Source organism: Oncorhynchus masou, unplaced genomic scaffold (assembly GCF_036934945.1).
Source record: "Oncorhynchus masou masou isolate Uvic2021 unplaced genomic scaffold, UVic_Omas_1.1 unplaced_scaffold_5688, whole genome shotgun sequence".
Lineage (NCBI taxonomy): Eukaryota > Metazoa > Chordata > Actinopteri > Salmoniformes > Salmonidae > Oncorhynchus > Oncorhynchus masou.
In genome coordinates, this window is record NW_027012106.1 from 1 (window position 1) to 20,777 (window position 20,777).

The 20,777-nt window shown below is 41.6% G+C and overlaps 1 protein-coding gene across 1 annotated transcript; it reads left to right on the top strand.

Annotated features, from left to right (window-relative positions):
* Positions 1–128: 128 nt before the first annotated feature.
* LOC135536191 (protein-tyrosine kinase 2-beta-like) lies at positions 129–19,932 on the top strand. Its single transcript, XM_064962568.1, has 13 exons — positions 129–394; positions 1,698–1,876; positions 3,524–3,611; positions 6,805–6,884; positions 7,852–7,914; positions 8,170–8,224; positions 8,517–8,657; positions 11,157–11,231; positions 14,745–14,846; positions 17,826–17,943; positions 18,098–18,137; positions 19,627–19,664; positions 19,855–19,932. Exons 1-13 carry the CDS (start codon positions 197–199, stop codon positions 19,902–19,904), a joined length of 1,227 nt encoding a protein of 408 aa, XP_064818640.1. The 5' UTR covers positions 129–196; the 3' UTR covers positions 19,905–19,932.
* The last annotated feature ends 845 nt before the right edge of the window (positions 19,933–20,777 follow it).

Below are 20,777 nucleotides of genomic sequence, written 5' to 3' on the forward strand. Positions count from 1 at the left end.
CCCCCTCCTCTTTCTTTCTCTCTCTCCCCCCTTCTCTTTCTCTCTCCCTCTCTCCCCCCTCCTCTTTCTCTCTCTCCCCCTTCTCTTTCTCTCTCCCTCTCTCTCTCCCCCCTCCTCTTTCACTCTCCCTCTCCCTCTCTCGCCCTCTCCCCAGGTGTGACATCAGTATGACGTTATCATTCTCTCTACCGTGAGAATGTACGAGGTGATGCAGGGAGACACTACCACCCTTTCCTGGAGGCTACCCAGCCCCGGCCACAATGACGGCCCACAACAGAGCCCCTTCAGCGGGGAGGGAGGACCCACCAAGATCCTCAAAGTCTGTTTTTCCACCAATAACACCCTGGGGAAGAACTTCAAACTGGTCAAGTGTGACAGCTCCTGGAAGATCAGGGTGACTAACTACACTTTGACCAGCTGTTGACATCAAAAGGGATTTAGAAATACATTTGACACACATAAATACATTTGATGTACATAAATACATTTGATGTACATAAATACATTTTATATACATAAATACATTTGATATACATTTGATATATATACATACATTTGATGTACATAAATACATGTAATATACATAAATACATGTAATATACATAAATACATTTGATGTACATACACGCATTTGATATACATACACGCATTTGATATACATACACACATTTGATATACATACACACATTTGATATACATACACACATTTGATATACATACACACATTTGATATACATACACACATTTGATATACATACACACATTTGATATACATACACACATTTGATATACATATATACATAAATACATTTGATGTACATAAATACATTTGATGTACATATATACATAAATACATTTGATGTACATAAATAGATTTGATATACATAAATACATTTGATTGTCCCCCCTCATTGGCGTGTGTTTGAACAATAAACCCCAGTGTTTGACCGTAAAGTTGGGTTGTCTGTTGTTATTAGTTCTCACTGTTCCCTTTCACTGTTTCACTGTTATGATTTGTATGAGATATGTTACGGGTCTCGTTTTCATCCCCCCTAGACTGCAGGGCCAAAGGGGTTTGTAACACCCAGTCTATCCTGACCAGTGGTATCATTTTAACTGTGACTATCTCCATACTGCTCTCTCTCCCCCAGGCTATAGTACAGTCTATCCTGACCAGTGGTATCATTTTAATAACTGTGACTAACTCCATACTGGTCTCTCTCCCCCAGGCTGTAGTCCAGTCTATCCTGACCAGTGGTATCATTTTAATAATTGTGACTAACTCCATACTGGTCTCTCTCCTCCAGGCTATATTACAGTCTATCCTGACCAGTGGTATCATTTTATTAACTGTGACTATCTCCATACTGGTCTCTCTCCTCCAGGCTATAGTACAGTCTATCCTGACCAGTGGTATCATTTTAATAACTGTGACTATCTCCATACTGGTCTCTCTCCTCCAGGCTATAGTACAGTCTATCCTGACCAGTGGTATCATTTTAATAACTGTGACGGTCTCTGTACTGGTCTCTCTCCTCCAGGCTATAGTACAGTCTATCCTGACCAGTGGTATCATTTTAATAACTGTGACTAACTCCATACTGGTCTCTCTCCTCCAGGCTATAGTACAGTCTATCCTGACCAGTGGTATCATTTTAATAACTGTGACTATCTCCATACTGGTCTCTCTCCTCCAGGCTATAGTACAGTCTATCCTGACCAGTGGTAGACTGGGCCCTAACATCCAGTATAAAGGCTGCTATGGTCTGCTACTGAAGCACCTCAAGTCAGACGAGCTCCACTGGCTCCATCCAGACCTGACCGTGGGGGAGGTGGAGCAACGCTATGAGAGTCACCACGTGGAGGCAGAGTGGAGGTGAGAGGAGGGGGGGGAGGTGGAGCAACGCTATGAGAGTCACCACGTGGAGGCAGAGTGGAGGTGAGAGGAGGGGGGAGGTGGAGCAACGCTATGAGAGTCACCACGTGGAGGCAGAGTGGAGGTGAGAGGAGGGGGGAGGTGGAGCAACGCTATGAGAGTCACCACGTGGAGGCAGAGTGGAGGTGAGAGGAGGGGGAGGTGGAGCAACGCTATGAGAGTCACCACGTGGAGGCAGAGTGGAGGTGAGAGGAGGGGGGAGGTGGAGCAACGCTATGAGAGTCTCCACGTGGAGGCAGAGTGGAGGTGAGAGGTGAGGGAGAGAGAGGAGGGGGAGGTGGAGCAATGCTATGAGAGTCACCACGTGGAGGCAGAGTGGAGGTGAGAGGAGGGGGAGAGGAGGGAGGGGGAAGTGGAGCAACGCTATGAGAGGCATCACGTGGAGGTGAGAGGAGGGGGAGAGGAGGGGGAGAGGAGGGAGGGGAAGTGGAGCAACGCTATGAGAGTCATCACGTGGAGGTGAGAGGAGGGGGGAGAGGAGGGGGAGAGGAGGGGGAGAGGTGGAGCAACGCTATGAGAGTCATCACGTGGAGGCAGAGTGGAGGTGAGAGGAGGGGGAGGAGGGAGGTGGAGGTGGAGCAACGCTATGAGAGTCATCACGTGGAGGTGAGAGGAGGGGAGAGGAGGGGGGAGGGGGAGGTGGAGCAACGTATAATGAGGACCAGGGGTTTCCGGTTTGGCCTTCCAATATTCTGACCATATGAATAAATGTATATACAATATTCCTGCTCGTATGAACACATTTATTTTAGGGCATAAGTGAACCAATGTACGACAGCCTTGTTTAAAGTAGTTTAAATGAAGTTTCTGCTTCAACCTCCACTGTAAAATATAAAGTGTTGATGTGGCGCTTTGGTTTCGCCTGGGACGGGGTCCCTGACCAAGAAAAGGTTGAAGACTCCTACTCTAAAATATGGGTCGTTCATCAGCTGTAGACTCCTGGTCTAAAATATGGGTCGTTCATCAGTTGTAGACTGCTACTCTAAAGCAGAGGTACGTTCATCAGTTGAAGACTGCTACTCTAAAGCAGAGGTACGTTCATCAGTTGAAGACTGCTACTCTAAAATATGGGTCGTTCATCAGTTGTAGACTCCTACTCTAAAATATGGGTCGTTCATCAGTTGTAGACTCCTACTCTAAAATATGGGTCGTTCATCAGCTGTAGACTCCTGGTCTAAAATATGGGTCGTTCATCAGCTGTAGACTCCTACTCTAAAATATGGGTCGTTCATCAGTTGTAGACTGCTACTCTAAAATATGGGTCGTTCATCAGTTGTAGACTCCTGGTCTAAAATATGGGTCGTTCATCAGTTGTAGACTCCTGGTCTAAAATATGGGTCGTTCATCAGTTGTAGACTCCTACTCTAAAATATGGGTCGTTCATCAGTTGTAGACTCCTACTCTAAAATATGGCTCGTTCATCAGCTGTAGACTCCTGGTCTAAAATATGGGTCGTTCATCAGTTGTAGACTGCTACTCTAAAGCAGAGGTACGTTCATCAGTTGAAGACTGCTACTCTATAGCAGAGTTACGTTCATCAGTTGAAGACTGCTACTCTGAAGTATGGTTATTTTCATCTCTCCACAGGTATGACCTGAGAGTCCGCTACATTCCAGTCAACTTCCTGGAAAAGTTTAAAGAAGACAGTACTACACTGCTGTATTTCTATCAACAGGTACAGTAGGCAGCAAGCAGTACTCTGACTATGTAGAGAACACATTAGTACTCTATGTAGAGAGCACATTAATACTTTGACTATGTAGAGAACACATTAGTACTCTGACTATGTAGAGAACACATTAGTACTCTATGTAGAGAGCACATTAATACTTTGACTATGTAGAGAACACATTAGTACTCTGACTATGTAGATAACACATTAGTACTCTATGTAGAGAGCACATTAATACTTTGACTATGTAGAGAACACATTAGTACTCTATGTAGAGAACACATGAATACTCTATGTAGAGAGCACATTAATATTCTGACTATGTAGATAACACATTAGTACTCTGACTATGTAGAGAACACATTAGTACTCTATGTAGAGAACACATTAATACTCTGACTATGTAGAGAACACATTAATACTCTATGTAGAGAACACATTAATACTCTATGTAGAGAACACATTAATACTCTATGTAGAGAACACATTAGTACTCTATGTAGAGAACACATTAATACTCTATGTAGAGAACACATTAATACTCTGACGATGTAGAGAACACATTAATACTCTGACGATGTAGAGAACACATTAATACTCTGACGATGTAGAGAACACATTAATACTCTGACGATGTAGAGAACACATTAATACTCTGACGATGTAGAGAACACATTAATACTCTGACGATGTAGAGAACACATTAATACTCTATGTAGAGAACACATTAGTACTCTATGTAGAGAACACATTAATACTCTGACTATGTAGAGAACACATTAGTACTCTATGTAGAGAACACATTAATACTCTATGTAGAGAACACATTAATACTCTATGTAGAGAACACATTAATACTCTATGTAGAGAACACATTAATACTCGGTAGAGAACACATTAATACTCTATGTAGAGAACACATTAATACTCAGACTATGTAGAGAACACATTAGTACTCTATGTAGAGAACACATTAATACTCTATGTAGAGAACACATTAATACTCTATGTAGAGAACACATTAGTACTCTATGTAGAGAACACATTAATACTCTGACGATGTAGAGAACACATTAATACTCTGACGATGTAGAGAACACATTAATACTCTGACGATGTAGAGAACACATTCATACTCTATGTAGAGAACACATTAGTACTCTATGTAGAGAACACATTAATACTCTGACTATGTAGAGAACACATTAGTACTCTATGTAGAGAACACATTAATACTCTATGTAGAGAACACATTAATACTCAGACTATGTAGAGAACACATTAATACTCTATGTAGAGAACACATTAATACTCTATGTAGAGAACACATTAGTACTCTATGTAGAGAACACATTAGTACTCTATGTAGAGAACACATTAATACTCTATGTAGAGAACACATTAATACTCTGACTATGTAGAGAACACATTAATACTCTGGCGATGTAGAGAACACATTAATACTCCATGTAGAGAACACATTAATACTCTGACTATGTAGAGAACACATTAGTACTCTATGTAGAGAACACATTAATACTCTATGTAGAGAACACATTAATACTCTGTGTAGAGAACGCATTAATACTCGGACTATGTAGAGAACGCATTAATACTCGGACTATGTAGAGAACACATTAATACTCGGACTATGTAGAGAACACATTAATACTCGGACTATGTAGAGAACACATTAATACTCGGACTATGTAGAGAACACATTAATACTCTATGTAGAGAACACATTAATACTCTGACGATGTAGAGAACACATGCCTAATTTCCAGAACTTCATCGTCAGTGATAATTCACTGTTTTCTGTTGTCTGTTGTATTGAACTTGTGGTAGTACTGTAGATGCATAGTTACACAATAATAAGAAGTGCTCTGAGACCAGGTTGCGTAAGTAAATCCGAGACACTCGGTTTAATATTACATGTTACGTTTCGTATGGTATGTATTCATTTGTGGATGTCCGTCACCCATTTCATATGATATGTTACAACTTACAATTCACATTATATGTTAAAGAATTTGCAAAAATGTATATGTTATGAATTCTAGCTAGGTGGCTAACATTAGCTAGGTTTAGTTAGGTTTAATCTAACTCCTAAGTTTATTAGTTAGATTAAAAGGTTAAGGTTATAGTTAGAGGAAGGGTTAGCTGACATGCTAAGTGGTTGCAAAGTAGCTAAAAAGTAGTAAGTAGTTGAAAAATGGCTAATTATATAAAGTTGTCCCTGATGGGACCTTTTGGGTTGCTAGACGTTCACGTTATACGCCTACCCATCTAACCCAGCCAACCACCCTACTTTGGTTTAAGCCATCTGTCTTTATATATTAACAGCAAACATAACATACCATACTAATATGAGTGTCCCGGATTTACATGTACTATGTTACGTCTAGACTATGAGACCAGGCTGAGTGACTTCATAACAGTTAATAACGTGTTCTCTCGATATTGCCTGTGTTAGGTGTGTAGTGACTACATGTAGATAACAATGAACGTGTTCTCTCGATATTGCCTGTGTTAGGTGTGTAGTGACTACATGTAGATAACAATGAACGTGTTCTCTCGATATTGCCTGTGTTAGGTGCGTAGTGACTACATGTAGATAACGATGAACGTGTTCTCTCGATATTGCCTGTGTTAGGTGCGTAGTGACTACATGTAGATAACGATGAACGTGTTCTCTCGATATTGCCTGTGTTAGGTGCGTAGTGACTACATGTAGATAACGATGAACGTGTTCTCTCGATATTGTCTGTGTTAGGTGCGTAGTGACTACATGTAGATAACGATGAACGTGTTCTCTCGATATTGCCGGTGTTAGGTGCGTAGTGACTACATGTAGATAACAATGAACGTGTTCTCTCGATATTGCCTGTGTTAGGTGCGTAGTGACTACATGTAGATAACAATGAACGTGTTCTCTCGATATTGCCTGTGTTAGGTGCGTAGTGACTACATGTAGATAAAAATGAACGTGTTCTCTCGATATTGCCTGTGTTAGGTGCATAGTGACTACATGTAGATAACAATGAACGTGTTCTCTCGATATTGCCTGTGTTAGGTGCGTAGTGACAACATGTAGATAACAATGAACGTGTTCTCTCGATATTGTCTGTGTTAGGTGCGTAGTGACTACATGTAGATAAAAATGAACGTGTTCTCTCGATATTGCCTGTGTTAGGTGCGTAGTGACTACATGCAGTACCATGCCAGTAAGGTCAGTGATGGGATGGCCCTGCAGCTGGGCTGTCTGGAGATCAGGTGAGGTTGGGCTTTCCTTATGTATCCTCTTGTATGTATCCTCTTGTATGTATCCTCTTGTATCCTTATGTATCCTCTTGTATGTATCCTCTTGTATGTATCCTCTTGTATGTATCCTCTTGTATCCTTATGTATCCTCTTGTATCCTTATGTACCCTCTTGTATGAATCCTCTTGTATGTATCCTCTTGTATCATTATGTATCCTCTTGTATGAATCCTCTTGTATCCTTATGCATCCTCTTGTATGTATCCTCTTGTATCCTTATGTATCCTCTTGTATGTATCCTCTTGTATCCTTATGTAACCTCTTGTATGTATCCTCTTGTATCCTTATGTATCCTCTTGTATGTAGCCTCTTGTATCATTATGTATCCTCTTGTATGTATCCTCTTGTATCCTTATGCATCCTCTTGTATGTATCCTCTTGTATCCTTATGTATCCTCTTGTATGTATCCTCTTGCAATCCTTATGTATCCTCTTGTATGTATCCTCTTGTATCATTATGTATCCTCTTGTATCCTTATGTATCCTCTTGTATGTATCCTCTTGTATCATTATGTATCCTCTTGTATGTATCCTCTTGTATCATTATGTATCCTCTTGTACGTATCCTCTTGTATCCTTATGTATCCTCTTGTATGTATCCTCTTGTATCCTCTTGTATGTATCCTCTTGTATGTATCCTCTTGTATGTATCCTCTTGTTAATGTGTAGACGCCATCAACGTCACAGTGGGCTTGTCCGTAGTAGAGCCTCGTATGTCACGCTGTTCTAATTCACGTTTATTTGTCACATGACAGAATACAATGGGTGTAAACGATACAGTGAAATGCTTATAAGCTTTTCCTCCACCATACAGAACATTTTAATAGGATCTTTAAACAAAAATATATATATAAAAAAAAAGCAGGGAAACATCACTGAGTCGGTTCAAATAAAACAATGTTTATCTGCTTGGTCCTCAGGAGGTTTTATAAAGACATGAACGCTAAAGGTTTGGAGAAGAAGTCCAACTTTGAGTTATTAGAGTAAGTACTTACATTTTACATGTCTGTTGGTAGCAACCTTCATTTACCTACCTTTTCTATCACATTGGTTTGATTGGTTGGTTTATTACCTAACTTTTCTATCACATTGGTTTGATTGGTTGGTTTATTACCTAACTTTTCTATCACATTGGTTTGATTGGTTGGTTTATTACCTAACTTTTCTATCACATTGGTTTGATTGGTTGGTTTAATCTAACTGGTCTCTCCGAATGTGATTTATTTTGACCAATGAAGGAAGGACGTGGGGCTGAACCTGTTCTTCCCACAGGAGCTCATTGACAGCATGAAGGTACATTTATACATTTTGATTTCTACATGATCGTTCAACATATTATCGGAAGTTTCTACAAAGTTTTTAATAATGAGCCTAGCTGTAACTATTATTTCAGCAAAGAGAATTTCTGATAATTTCTGATAATTTCTGATAATTTCTGTTCATTTCTGTTCATTTCTGATCATTTCTGGTAATTTTTGATTAATTCTGATCATTTCTATGCTGGCAGCGTCGTTTACCGTGCTGTTTACTATTTGACATTATAGTTAAAATAGGGTTATGAAAATGTTGTGATGTTCTGTCCCAGTCTCGTCCTCTCCGGAAGCTGATCACCCAGACCTTCCAGCAGTACGCTACTCTGAAGGAGGAGGAGTGTATGGTTCGCTTCTTCAAAACACTCACTGAATTCATCAACGTTGATGAGGAGGTCTTCCCCTGCGAACTGGTGGTTCGTGTTGCTGTTGACTTTACAAACAATACAATTTGGAAGGGCCGCACTCAGGTATTTGCAGTCGGTACACAGTCAATACCTGAGTGAGGTCCTGTCAGTACACAGTAAATACCTGAGTGAGGTCCTGTCAGGACACAGTAAATACCTGAGTGAGGTCCTGTCAGGACACAGTAAATACCTGAGTGAGGTCCTGTCAGTACACAGTAAATACCTGAGTGAGGTCCTGTCAGTACACAGTAAATACCTGAGTGAGGTCCTGTCAGGACACAGTAAATACCTGAGTGAGGTCCTGTCAGGACACAGTAAATATCTGAGTGAGGTCCTGTCAGTATGAGGTCCTGTCAGGACACAGTAAATACCTGAGTGAGGTCCTGTCAGTACACAGTAAATACCTGAGTGAGGTCCTGTCAGTACACAGTAAATACCTGAGTGAGGTCCTGTCAGTACACAGTAAATACCTGAGTGAGGTCCTGTCAGTACACAGTAAATACCTGAGTGAGGTCCTGTCAGTACACAGTAAATACCTGAGTGAGGTCCTGTCAGTACACAGTAAATACCTGAGTGAGGTCCTGTCAGGACACAGTAAATACCTGAGTGAGGTCCTGTCAGGACACAGTAAATATCTGAGTGAGGTCCTGTCAGTATGAGGTCCTGTCAGGACACAGTAAATACCTGAGTGAGGTCCTGTCAGTACACAGTAAATACCTGAGTGAGGTCCTGTCAGGACACAGTAAATACCTGAGTGAGGTCCTGTCAGTATGAGGTCCTGTCAGGACACAGTAAATACCTGAGTGAGGTACTGTCAGTACACAGTAAATACCTGAGTGAGGTCCTGTCAGTACACAGTAAATACCTGAGTGAGGTCCTGTCAGTACACAGTAAATACCTGAGTGAGGTCCTGTCAGTACACAGTAAATACCTGAGTGAGGTCCTGTCAGTACACAGTAAATACCTGAGTGAGGTCCTGTCAGTACACAGTAAATACCTGAGTGAGGTCCTGTCAGTACACAGTAAATACCTGAGTGAGGTCCTGTCAGTACACAGTAAATACCTGAGTGAGGTCCTGTCAGGACACAGTAAATACCTGAGTGAGGTCCTGTCAGGACACAGTAAATATCTGAGTGAGGTCCTGTCAGTATGAGGTCCTGTCAGGACACAGTAAATACCTGAGTGAGGTCCTGTCAGTACACAGTAAATACCTGAGTGAGGTCCTGTCAGTACACAGTAAATACCTGAGTGAGGTCCTGTCAGGACACAGTAAATACCTGAGTGAGGTCCTGTCAGTATGAGGTCCTGTCAGGACACAGTAAATACCTGAGTGAGGTACTGTCAGTACACAGTAAATACCTGAGTGAGGTCCTGTCAGGACACAGTAAATACCTGAGTGAGGTCCTGTCAGGACACAGTAAATACCTGAGTGAGGTCCTGTCAGTACACAGTAAATATCTGAGTGAGGTCCTGTCAGGACACAGTAAATACCTCAGTGAGGTCCTGTCAGTACACAGTAAATATCTGAGTGAGGTCCTGTCAGGACACAGTAAATACCTCAGTGAGGTCCTGTCAGGACACAGTAAATACCTCAGTGAGGTCCTGTCAGTATGAGGTCCTGTCAGTACACAGTAAATATCTGAGTGAGGTCCTGTCAGTACACAGTAAATATCTGAGTGAGGTCCTGTCAGTACACAGTAAATACCTGAGTGAGGTCCTGTCAGTACACAGTAAATACCTGAGTGAGGTCCTGTCAGTATGAGGTCCTGTCAGGACACAGTAAATACCTGAGTGAGGTCCTGTCAGGACACAGTAAATACCTGAGTGAGGTCCAGTCAGTACACAGTAAATACCTGAGTGAGGTCCTGTCAGTACACAGTAAATACCTGAGTGAGGTCCTGTCAGTACACAGTAAATACCTGAGTGAGGTCCTGTCAGTACACAGTAAATACCTGAGTGAGGTCCTGTCAGTACACAGTAAATACCTGAGTGAGGTCCTGTCAGTACACAGTAAATACCTGAGTGAGGTACTGTCAGTACGCAGTAAAAACCTGAGTGAGGTCCTGTCAGTACACAGTAAATACCTGAGTGAGGTACTGTCAGTACGCAGTAAAAACCTGAGTGAGGTCCTGTCAGTACACAGTAAATACCTGAGTGAGGTCCTGTCAGTACACAGTAAATACCTGAGTGAGGTCCTGTCAGTACACAGTAAATACCTGAGTGAGGTCCTGTCAGTACACAGTAAATACCTGAGTGAGGTCCTGTCAGTACGCAGTAAAAACCTGAGTGAGATACTGTCAGTACGCAGTAAAAACCTATCATCTCATTTTCCTGATCATTTTCCTGATCATACTTTTGGATCACTGCACCACAAATGATGCAATAATCGACAATTAGACATGCTCTGGGTTTTCCTTTTCTCACGGCTCACTTCACAGAAAATATTGTATGAGTCTGAAGTTTGTCAAGACATGAAAGTTATGTTGCAACCCCACTCTTTGTCCACAGCAAGGTTGGAGTCTGTCAGTGGAGCTGGTGATTGGAGCCAGGGGTATTCGCCAACGCACCCATAAAGACTCAGCGGTAAGCATGCAGGGCATTCACCAACCCTTCCATAAAGACTCAGCGGTAAGCATGCAGGGCATTCACCAACCCTTCCATAAAGACTCAGCGGTAAGCATGCAGGGCATTCACCAACCCTCAAATATAGACTCAGAGGTAAGAATGCAGGGTATTCACCAACCCATAAAGACTCAGAAGTAAGCATGCAGGGCATTCACCAACCCTCCCATATAGACTCAGAGGTAAGCATGCAGGGTATTCACCAACCCATAAAGACTCAGAAGTAAGAATGCAGGGCCTTCACCCACCCATATAGACTCAGCGGTAAGCATGCAGGGTATTCACCAACCCTCCCATATAGACTCAGAGGTAAGCATGCAGGGTATTCACCAACCCATATAGACTCAGCGATAAGCATGCAGGGTATTCACCAACCCACCCATATAGACTCAGAGGTAAGCATGCAGGGTATTCACCAACCCATATAGACTCAGAGGTAAGCATGCAGGGCATTCACCAACCCACCCATATAGACTCAGAGGTAAGCATGCAGGGCCTTCACCCACCCATATAGACTCAGAGGTAAGCATGCAGGGCCTTCACCCACCCATATAGACTCAGCGGTAAGCATGCAGGGCATTCACCAACCCACCCATATAGACTCAGAGGTAAGCATGCAGGGCATTCACCAACCCACCCATATAGACTCAGAGGTAAGCATGCAGGGCCTTCACCCACCCATATAGACTCAGAGGTAAGCATGCAGGGCCTTCACCCACCCATATAGACTCAGCGGTAAGCATGCAGGGCATTCACCAACCCACCCATATAGACTCAGAGGTAAGCATGCAGGGTATTCACCAACCCACCCATATAGACTCAGAGGTAAGCATGCAGGGTATTCACCAACCCTCCCATATAGACTCAGAGGTAAGCATGCAGGGCCTTCACCCACCCATATAGACTCAGCGGTAAGCATGCAGGGCATTCACCAACCCACCCATATAGACTCAGCGGTAAGCATGCAGGGCATTCACCAACCCACCCATATAGACTCAGAGGTAAGCATGCAGGGTATTCACCAACCCACCCATATAGACTCAGAGGTAAGCATGCAGGGTATTCACCAACCCATATAGACTCAGAGGTAAGCATGCAGGGCATTCACCAACCCACCCATATAGACTCAGAGGTAAGCATGCAGGGTATTCACCAACCCTCCCATAAAGACTCAGAGGTAAGCATGCAGGGCCTTCACCCACCCATATAGACTCAGAGGTAAGCATGCAGGGCCTTCACCCACCCATATAGACTCAGCGGTAAGCATGCAGGGCATTCACCAACCCACCCATATAGACTCAGAGGTAAGCATGCAGGGTATTCACCAACCCACCCATATAGACTCAGAGGTAAGCATGCAGGGTATTCACCAACCCTCCCATATAGACTCAGAGGTAAGCATGCAGGGCCTTCACCCACCCATATAGACTCAGCGGTAAGCATGCAGGGCATTCACCAACCCACCCATATAGACTCAGCGGTAAGCATGCAGGGCATTCACCAACCCACCCATATAGACTCAGAGGTAAGCATGCAGGGTATTCACCAACCCTCCCATATAGACTCAGAGGTAAGAATGCTGCTATTTCATATGTTGCTATTTGTTCATTTTCATTGCATTGTCGTGAATGATTTCTGGCAGGTATTCTCCTGTTCTTCATGTCCCCATCCTGTGTGGGGTACGGGGTGAAGTTTCCCCCAAGTGCCAGATTAACCATTAGTACGGAAAATGCTAAACTGAACCAAGGTCAGCATCTACTGAGCATTGTGGGGGAAATGTATTTGCTACTGTTGTGATATGTCTCACTTAGCTGAAGAGGAATGCACTAATTGTAAGTCGCTCTGGATAAGAGCGTCTGCTAAATTACTTAAAATGTAAATGTGACTTCACCCTGCACTACACTCTTAGAAAAAAAGGTGCTAACTAGAACCAAAACTGCTCTGCAGCTATCCCCATAGGAAAACCCTTTGAAGAACCCATCGATAGAACTCTTTTGATTCCAGGTAGAACCCTTTTGAGTTCCATGTAATAACCTTTCCACGGAGGGTTCTACATGGCACCCAAAAGAGTTCTACCTGGAACCAAAAAGGGTTCTCCTACAGGGACAGCCGAAGAACCCTTTTGGAACCCTTTTTGTCTAAAAGTATAGAGGTTGACCCGGGAGTGAAAACCCATTCCTGTCCTGTCCTGTCAATTCTTTTCCCGTTCTGTCCTGACTGAACTTTCCTGTTCTGTCCCTGTGAAACTACTCTCCGTCCCGTGGTAATTTTACACACACAAATCACAAATGCAAAAAAATCATCTCGCCATAGCAACTGCTGCGTTTGGTTACTGTTCGGCGCTCACCAGACAGTATCCTGCCCTGCACACAGCTGATAACAACCACATTATCAGAGTTTGGCAATGAAGGCAGCCCTTCCACTTACCCAGAGTCGGTTGAACTCAATTCATCTCTTGAAGGATTCATTCATTCACTGACTGTACGTTGGCATCTGAGGTAAAGTAGTGATTGCGCTGTGACTATGGCTGTAACTGGAGCGAGGCGTGAGTGTGAGCTGATGGAAGAGGAGGGGTGAAATTACATTAACTAATTTATTAATATTAAGTCAACTATATTAGGCCTATTCACAGTTTTTAAATAAAATCTTCTACACATTACATATTCTCCCCCAAAAACACACACAAAAAAACTGTTTATAACTAGTACTGTCCTGTCCCAAACTTGGTCCCTAGAACCAGAATCCCACAGGACCCCCAATAGTTATTTATTTCACCATCCTTTTTCTCCCCAATTTCGTAATTGTCTCATCGCTGCAACTCCTCAATGGTCTCTGGAGGCAAAGGTTGAGTCTTGCATCCTACGAAACATGACCCGCCAAACCACGCTTCTTTAGCATCCGCCCGCTTAATAACCTGGAAGCCAGATGCACCAATGCGTCGGAGGAAACACTGTTCAACTGACTACCGAGGTCAGCCTGCAGGCTCCGCACCACAAGGCATCGCTAGAGCGCAATGAGCCTAGTAGGTCCTACCGGCCAAACCTTCCCTTAACCCGGACGACGCTGCGGCAATTGTGCTCCGCCCTATGGGACTCCTGATCACAGCTGGTGATACAGCCCGGGATCGAACCAGGGTCCGTAGGGACACCTCATGTTCCCGGGAGTCCTGTCCCCGGTTGTCCTGTCGCCGAGAGTCCTGTCCCCGGGAGTCCTGTCCCCGGGAGTCCTGTCCCCGGGAGTCCTGTCCCCGGGAGTCCTGTCCCCGGGAGTCCTGTCCCCGGGAGTCCTGTCCCCGGGAGTCCTGTCCCCTGGGAGTCCTGTCCCCTGGGAGTCCTGTTGCCCGGGAGTCCTGTTGCCCGGGAGTCCTGTCCCCGGGAGTCCTGTCCCCGGGAGTCCTGTCCCCGTGTTAACCTTTACCCTACACCTGTGGCTGATAAGTGTATCATTTAATTGTGTCTCTCTTATCCCCACCAGCCTGTGTGTCTAGCGGATTTCAAACAGATCAAGAGCATCAAGTGTTCATCTCAGAGTGACGGCAAAGCCCTCCTCAACCTGGACATAGAAGGAGCCAGACAGGTACACATTAAAATAGATAAAGAAAACGTGTATTAGTACTGCTTAATCAGAACATGGACCGAGTCAGTCAGGTAAAACAAGATAGTGAGGCCTGGGCCAACATTCACAAAGAGACTCGGAGTAGGACTGCTGATATAGGAACAGTATTGCCTTTTAGATCGTAATGAATAAGGTTATATGGACAGTGGGGACCTGATCTTAGATCACAATGAAAAAGGTTGTATGAACAGGGGGGGAACCTGATCCTAGATCAGCACAACTACTCTGAGACATAATGCATACAGGCTCTGAATTCTAACATTCTAACATTATGAATACTGGCTCTGAATTCTAACATTCTAACATTATGAAAAGGCTCTGAATTCTAACATTCTAACATTATGAAAAGGCTCTGAATTCTAACATTCTAACATTATGAAAAGGCTCTGAATTCTAACATTCTAACATTATGAAAAGGCTCTGAATTCTAACATTCTAACATTATGAATACAGGCTCTGAATTCTGACTAGAGACGTAATGAATACAGGCTCTGAATTCTGACTAGAGACGTAATGAATACAGGCTCTGAATTCTAACTAGACATAATGAATACAGGCTCTGAATTCTAACATTCTAACATTATGAATATAGGCTCTGAATTCTAACATTCTAACATTATGAATACAGGCTCTGAATTCTAACATTCTAACATTATGAATATAGGCTCTGAATTCTAACATTCTAACATTATGAAAAGGCTCTGAATTCTAACATTCTAACATTATGAAAAGGCTCTGAATTCTAACATTCTAACATTATGAATACAGGCTCGGAATTCTAACATTCTAACTGTCAGGACCCGGTTACGAACCTGGGTCTCCGGAGTGAGAAACAGTCACTTAACCAACTGAGCCACGAATAGTCAGCAGAACCCAGAAGATGAGGCAGACACAGCAGTACTTAAGACGGTGTATTTAATAAAGTAAAAAGGAGAAGTCCTTCAATACAAAAATAGTAAATCCAAAAGGTGGTAGGAATAGCACAAAAAAGCCTCAAGAGATACTCAAAAACAAAAACAGAATTCCACAAGAGCATCCACCGGAATCGACAAGAATACACAGAACACTAGGGCTGGGTGCTAACATACAAACACAGAGCACAGAACTGAGGGAAACTAAGGGTTTAAATACAATCAGGGGAAACGAGGCACAGGTGCAAATAATAATGGGGAACAAGGGAAAAAAACATAAGGTCAAAAAGCACAATGGGGGCATCTAGTGACCAAAACCCGGAACAACCCTGGCCAAATCCTGACACTAACATTATGAAAAGGCTCTGAATTCTAACATTCTAACATTATGAAAAGGCTCTGAATTCTAACATTCTAACATTATGAATACAGGCTCTGAATTCTGACTAGAGACGTAATGAATACAGGCTCTGAATTCTGACTAGAGACGTAATGAATACAGGCTCTGAATTCTAACTAGACATTATGAATGCAGGCTCTGAATTCTAACTAGAGACATAATGAATACAGGCTCTGAATTCTAACATTCTAACATTATGAATATAGGCTCTGAATTCTAACATTCTGACATTATGAATACAGGCTCTGAATTCTAACATTCTAACATAATGAATACAGGCTCTGAATTCTAACATTCTAACATTATGAATACAGGCTCTGAATTCTAACATTCTTACATTATGAATACAGGCTCTGAAATCTGACTCGAGACGTAATGAATACAGGCTCTGAATTCTGACTAGAGACATAATCTCCCTCAATAGCTTTAAGCACCAACTGTCAGAGCAGCTCACAGATTACTGCACCTGTACATAGCCCACCTATATTTTAGCCCAAACAACTACCTCTTTCCCTACTGTATTTAATTTAATTGATTTATTTTACTCCTTTGCACACCATTATTTTTATTTCTACTTTGCACATTGCAAATCTACCATTCCAGTGTTTTACTTGCTATATTGTATTTACTTTGCCACCATGGCCTTTTTTGCCTTTACCTCCCTTATCTCACCTCATTTGCTCACATCGTAGATATACTTGTTTCTACTGTATTATTGACTGTATGTTTGTTTTACTCCATGTGTAACTCTGTGTCGTTGTATGTGTCGAACTGCTTTGCTTTATCTTGGCCAGGTCGCAATTGTAAATGAGAACTTGTTCTCAACTTGCCTACCTGGTTAAATAAAGGTGAAAAAAAAAATAATAATAATAATAATGAATACAGGCTCTGAATTCTAACTAGATACATAATGAATACAGGCTCTGAATTCTAACTAGAGACACAATGAATACAGGCTCTGAATTCTAACTAGAAACATAATGAATACAGGCTCTGAATTCTAACATTCTAACATAATGAATACAGGCTCTGAATTCTAACATTCTAACATAATGAATACAGGCTCTGAATTCTAACATTCTAACATAATGAATACAGGCTCTGAATTCTAACATAATGAATACAGGCTCTGAATTCTAACATTCTAACATTATGAATACAGGCTCTGAATTCTAACTAGAGACATAATGAATACAGGCTCTGAATTCTAACATTATGAGTACAGGCTCTGAATTCTAACTAGAGACATAATGAATACAGGCTCTGAATTCTAACATTCTAACATAATGAATACAGGCTCTGAATTCTAACATTCTAACATAATGAATACAGGCTCTGAATTCTAACATTCTAACATTATGAATACAGGCTCTGAATTCTAACTAGAGACATAATGAATACAGGCTCTGAATTCTAACTAGAGAGCTGTGTCCGTAAGTCTTTTTTTTACAAAACATTTTGATTGATGTGATCGTTGAGTTAAAAGCCTGCATCTTAATTAAATATTTTGCCCTGAAAGCCTATCGGTCTATCACCCCTATGACTTTATTATGTTTGTATAGTGTTTGTAATGTGATTATAATTGCAGTTATTGTCATTGACGTGAATGGTTTGTATCTTCTTCGTCAGCCTCTGTCTATCAATGTGACTAAGTTTGCGATGGCAGAAAACATGGTGGACCTTATTGACGGTTACTGCCGCTCTGAGCACGCCACTGACGAGTCGTTCATCGCTAGACCAAACAAAGGTAAGGGGGACAGGAAGTCCCGGCCCTGAGCATTTTATGGTAGGAGAAGCACCAGGGGGGAAACACTGAAAGAGTGCATCACAACGGTCTAATACCATTTTCTCATCCCTCGTAAGTCTATTGAACCAATGTGACTTCTCATGTGACTCCACAGATGCCAATTTACGAAGTTCCCTGCCAGACCTTCCCACGAAGTGAGTGGATTCACTTTCTCTTGAACAAGGCTTAATATTTTGGGCTTTTGTGTCATTTCCATAACAAGTCGTTTTGCTGAAACTAAACTGGAATATTTAGTACTTGTTGAAACATGGGATGCACTGGGCATGATGCTGTCAGATTGCATGTCTCTGTGATACATCTGTGTTACTAGACATGATGCTGTCAGATAGATGTATCATAGAGACAGGCAGTGTTACTAGATGTGATGCTGTCAGATAGATGTATCATAGAGACAGGCAGTGTTACTGGACATGATGCTGTCAGATAGATGTATCACAGAGACAGGTAGTGTTACTAGACATGATGCTGTCAGATAGATGTATCATAGAGACAGGCAGTGTTACTAGATGTGATGCTGTCAGATAGATGTATCACAGAGACATGCAGTGTTACTAGACATGATGCTGTCAGATAGATGTATCACAGAGACAGGCAGTGTTACTAGACATGATGCTGTCAGATAGATGTATCATAGAGACAGGCAGTGTTACTGGACATGATGCTGTCAGACAGATGTATCATAGAGACAGGCAGTGTCTTGGTAGGCAAACTTTAAACAACACTTTTTATGGATATCTTTAAGAAATGGCTTTCTTCTTGCCACTCTTCCATAAAGGCCAGATTTGTGCAATATACGACTGATTGTTGTCCTATGGACAGAGTCTCCCACCTCAGCTGTAGATCTCTGCAGTTCATCCAGAGTGATCATGGGCCTCTTGGTTGCATCTCTGATCAGTCTTCTCCTTGTATGAGCTGAAAGTTTAGAGGGACGGCCAGGTCTTGGTAGATTTGCAGTGGTCTGATACTCCTTCCATTTCAATATTATCGCTTGCACAGTGCTCCTTGGGATGTTTAAAGCTTGGGAAATCTTTTTGTATCCAAATCCGGCTTTAAACTTCTTCACAACAGTATATCGGACCTGCCTGGTGTGTTCCTTGTTCTTCATGATGCTCTCTGCGCTTTTAACGGACCTCTGAGACTATCACAGTGCAGGTGCATTTATACGGAGACTTGATTACACACAGGTGGATTGTATTTATCATCATTAGTCATTTAGGTCAACATTGGATCATTCAGAGATCCTCACTGAACTTCTGGAGAGAGTTTGCTGCACTGAAAGTAAAGGGGCTGAATAATTTTGCACGCCCAATTTTTCAGTTTTTGATTTGTTAAAAAAGTTTGAAATATCCAATAAATGTCGTTCCACTTCATGATTGTGTCCCACTTGTTGTTGATTCTTCACAAAAAAATACAGTTTTATATCTTTATGTTTGAAGCCTGAAATGTGGCAAAAGGTTGCAAAGTTCAAGGGGGCCGAATACTTTCGCAAGGCACTGTAGATGTATCATAGAGACAGGCAGTGTTACTGTAACAGTCTGCCTGGTGTATTGAGGAGCTACCTCAAACCCAGGATTGATGATCCTCTCCTCTCCTCCTCTTGCTGTCTCTCCTCCCACTCTGTAGTCAAACGGAGAACACGGACTCCTTCAGATATAGCATGGGTGAGTTTTCATCTACCACGACTGACTTCGTATTTGTTTTACAAATATTATGAATAATTTGTTCATTACAGTGACTGTTTTGAATTGTTTGAAACTTGTACTGTAGGGGCAGGGCTACACTGTATGTTTTCTAGTTGACCCATCTGTTTTTAACACAAACTGACATCATCAAATATTCTCCATCATTCAGGATCTGACATCTACGCTGAGATTGACGAACGACCAAAGTCTGGTAAGTAGAGACACACTCTTTATCAGGATGGAAGACACTTATAGCATAGTATCTAAGGAGACTGATGTAGACTTCTACAGTCTACATTCTGTGTTCTAAACTCTATGTTCCATACTCTATGTTCCATACTCTATGTTCCATACTCTATGTTCTATACTTTTTGTTCTAAACTCTATGTTCTATACTTTATGTTCCATACTTTATGTTCTATACTTTATGTTCTATACTCTATGTTCTATACTCTATGTTCTATATTCTATGTTCCATATTCTATGTTCTATACTTTACGTTCCATACTTTACGTTCCATACTTTACGTTCCATACTTTACGTTCCATACTTTATGTTCTATATTCTATATTCTATGTTCTATATTCTATGTTCTATATTCTATGTTCCATACTTTACGTTCCATACTTTATGTTCCATACTTTATGTTCCATACTTTATGTTCTATATTCTATATTCTATGTTCTATATTCTATGTTCTATATTCTATGTTCCATACTTTATGTTCCATACTTTATGTTCCATACTTTATGTTCTATATTCTATATTCTATGTTCTATATTCTATGTTCTATATTCTATGTTCCATACTTTATGTTCCATGCTTTATGTTCCATACTTTATGTTCCATACTTTATGTTCTATGTTCTATATTCTATGTTCTATATTCTATGTTCTATACTTTATGTTCTATACTCTGTTCTAAACTCTATGTTCCATACTTTATGTTCTATATTCTATGTTCTATATTCTATGTTCTATATTCTATGTTCTATGTTCTATGTTCTATGTTCTATATTCTATGTTCTATACTTTATGTTCTAAACTCTATGTTCCATACTTTATGTTCTATACTTTATGTTCTAAACAGTAT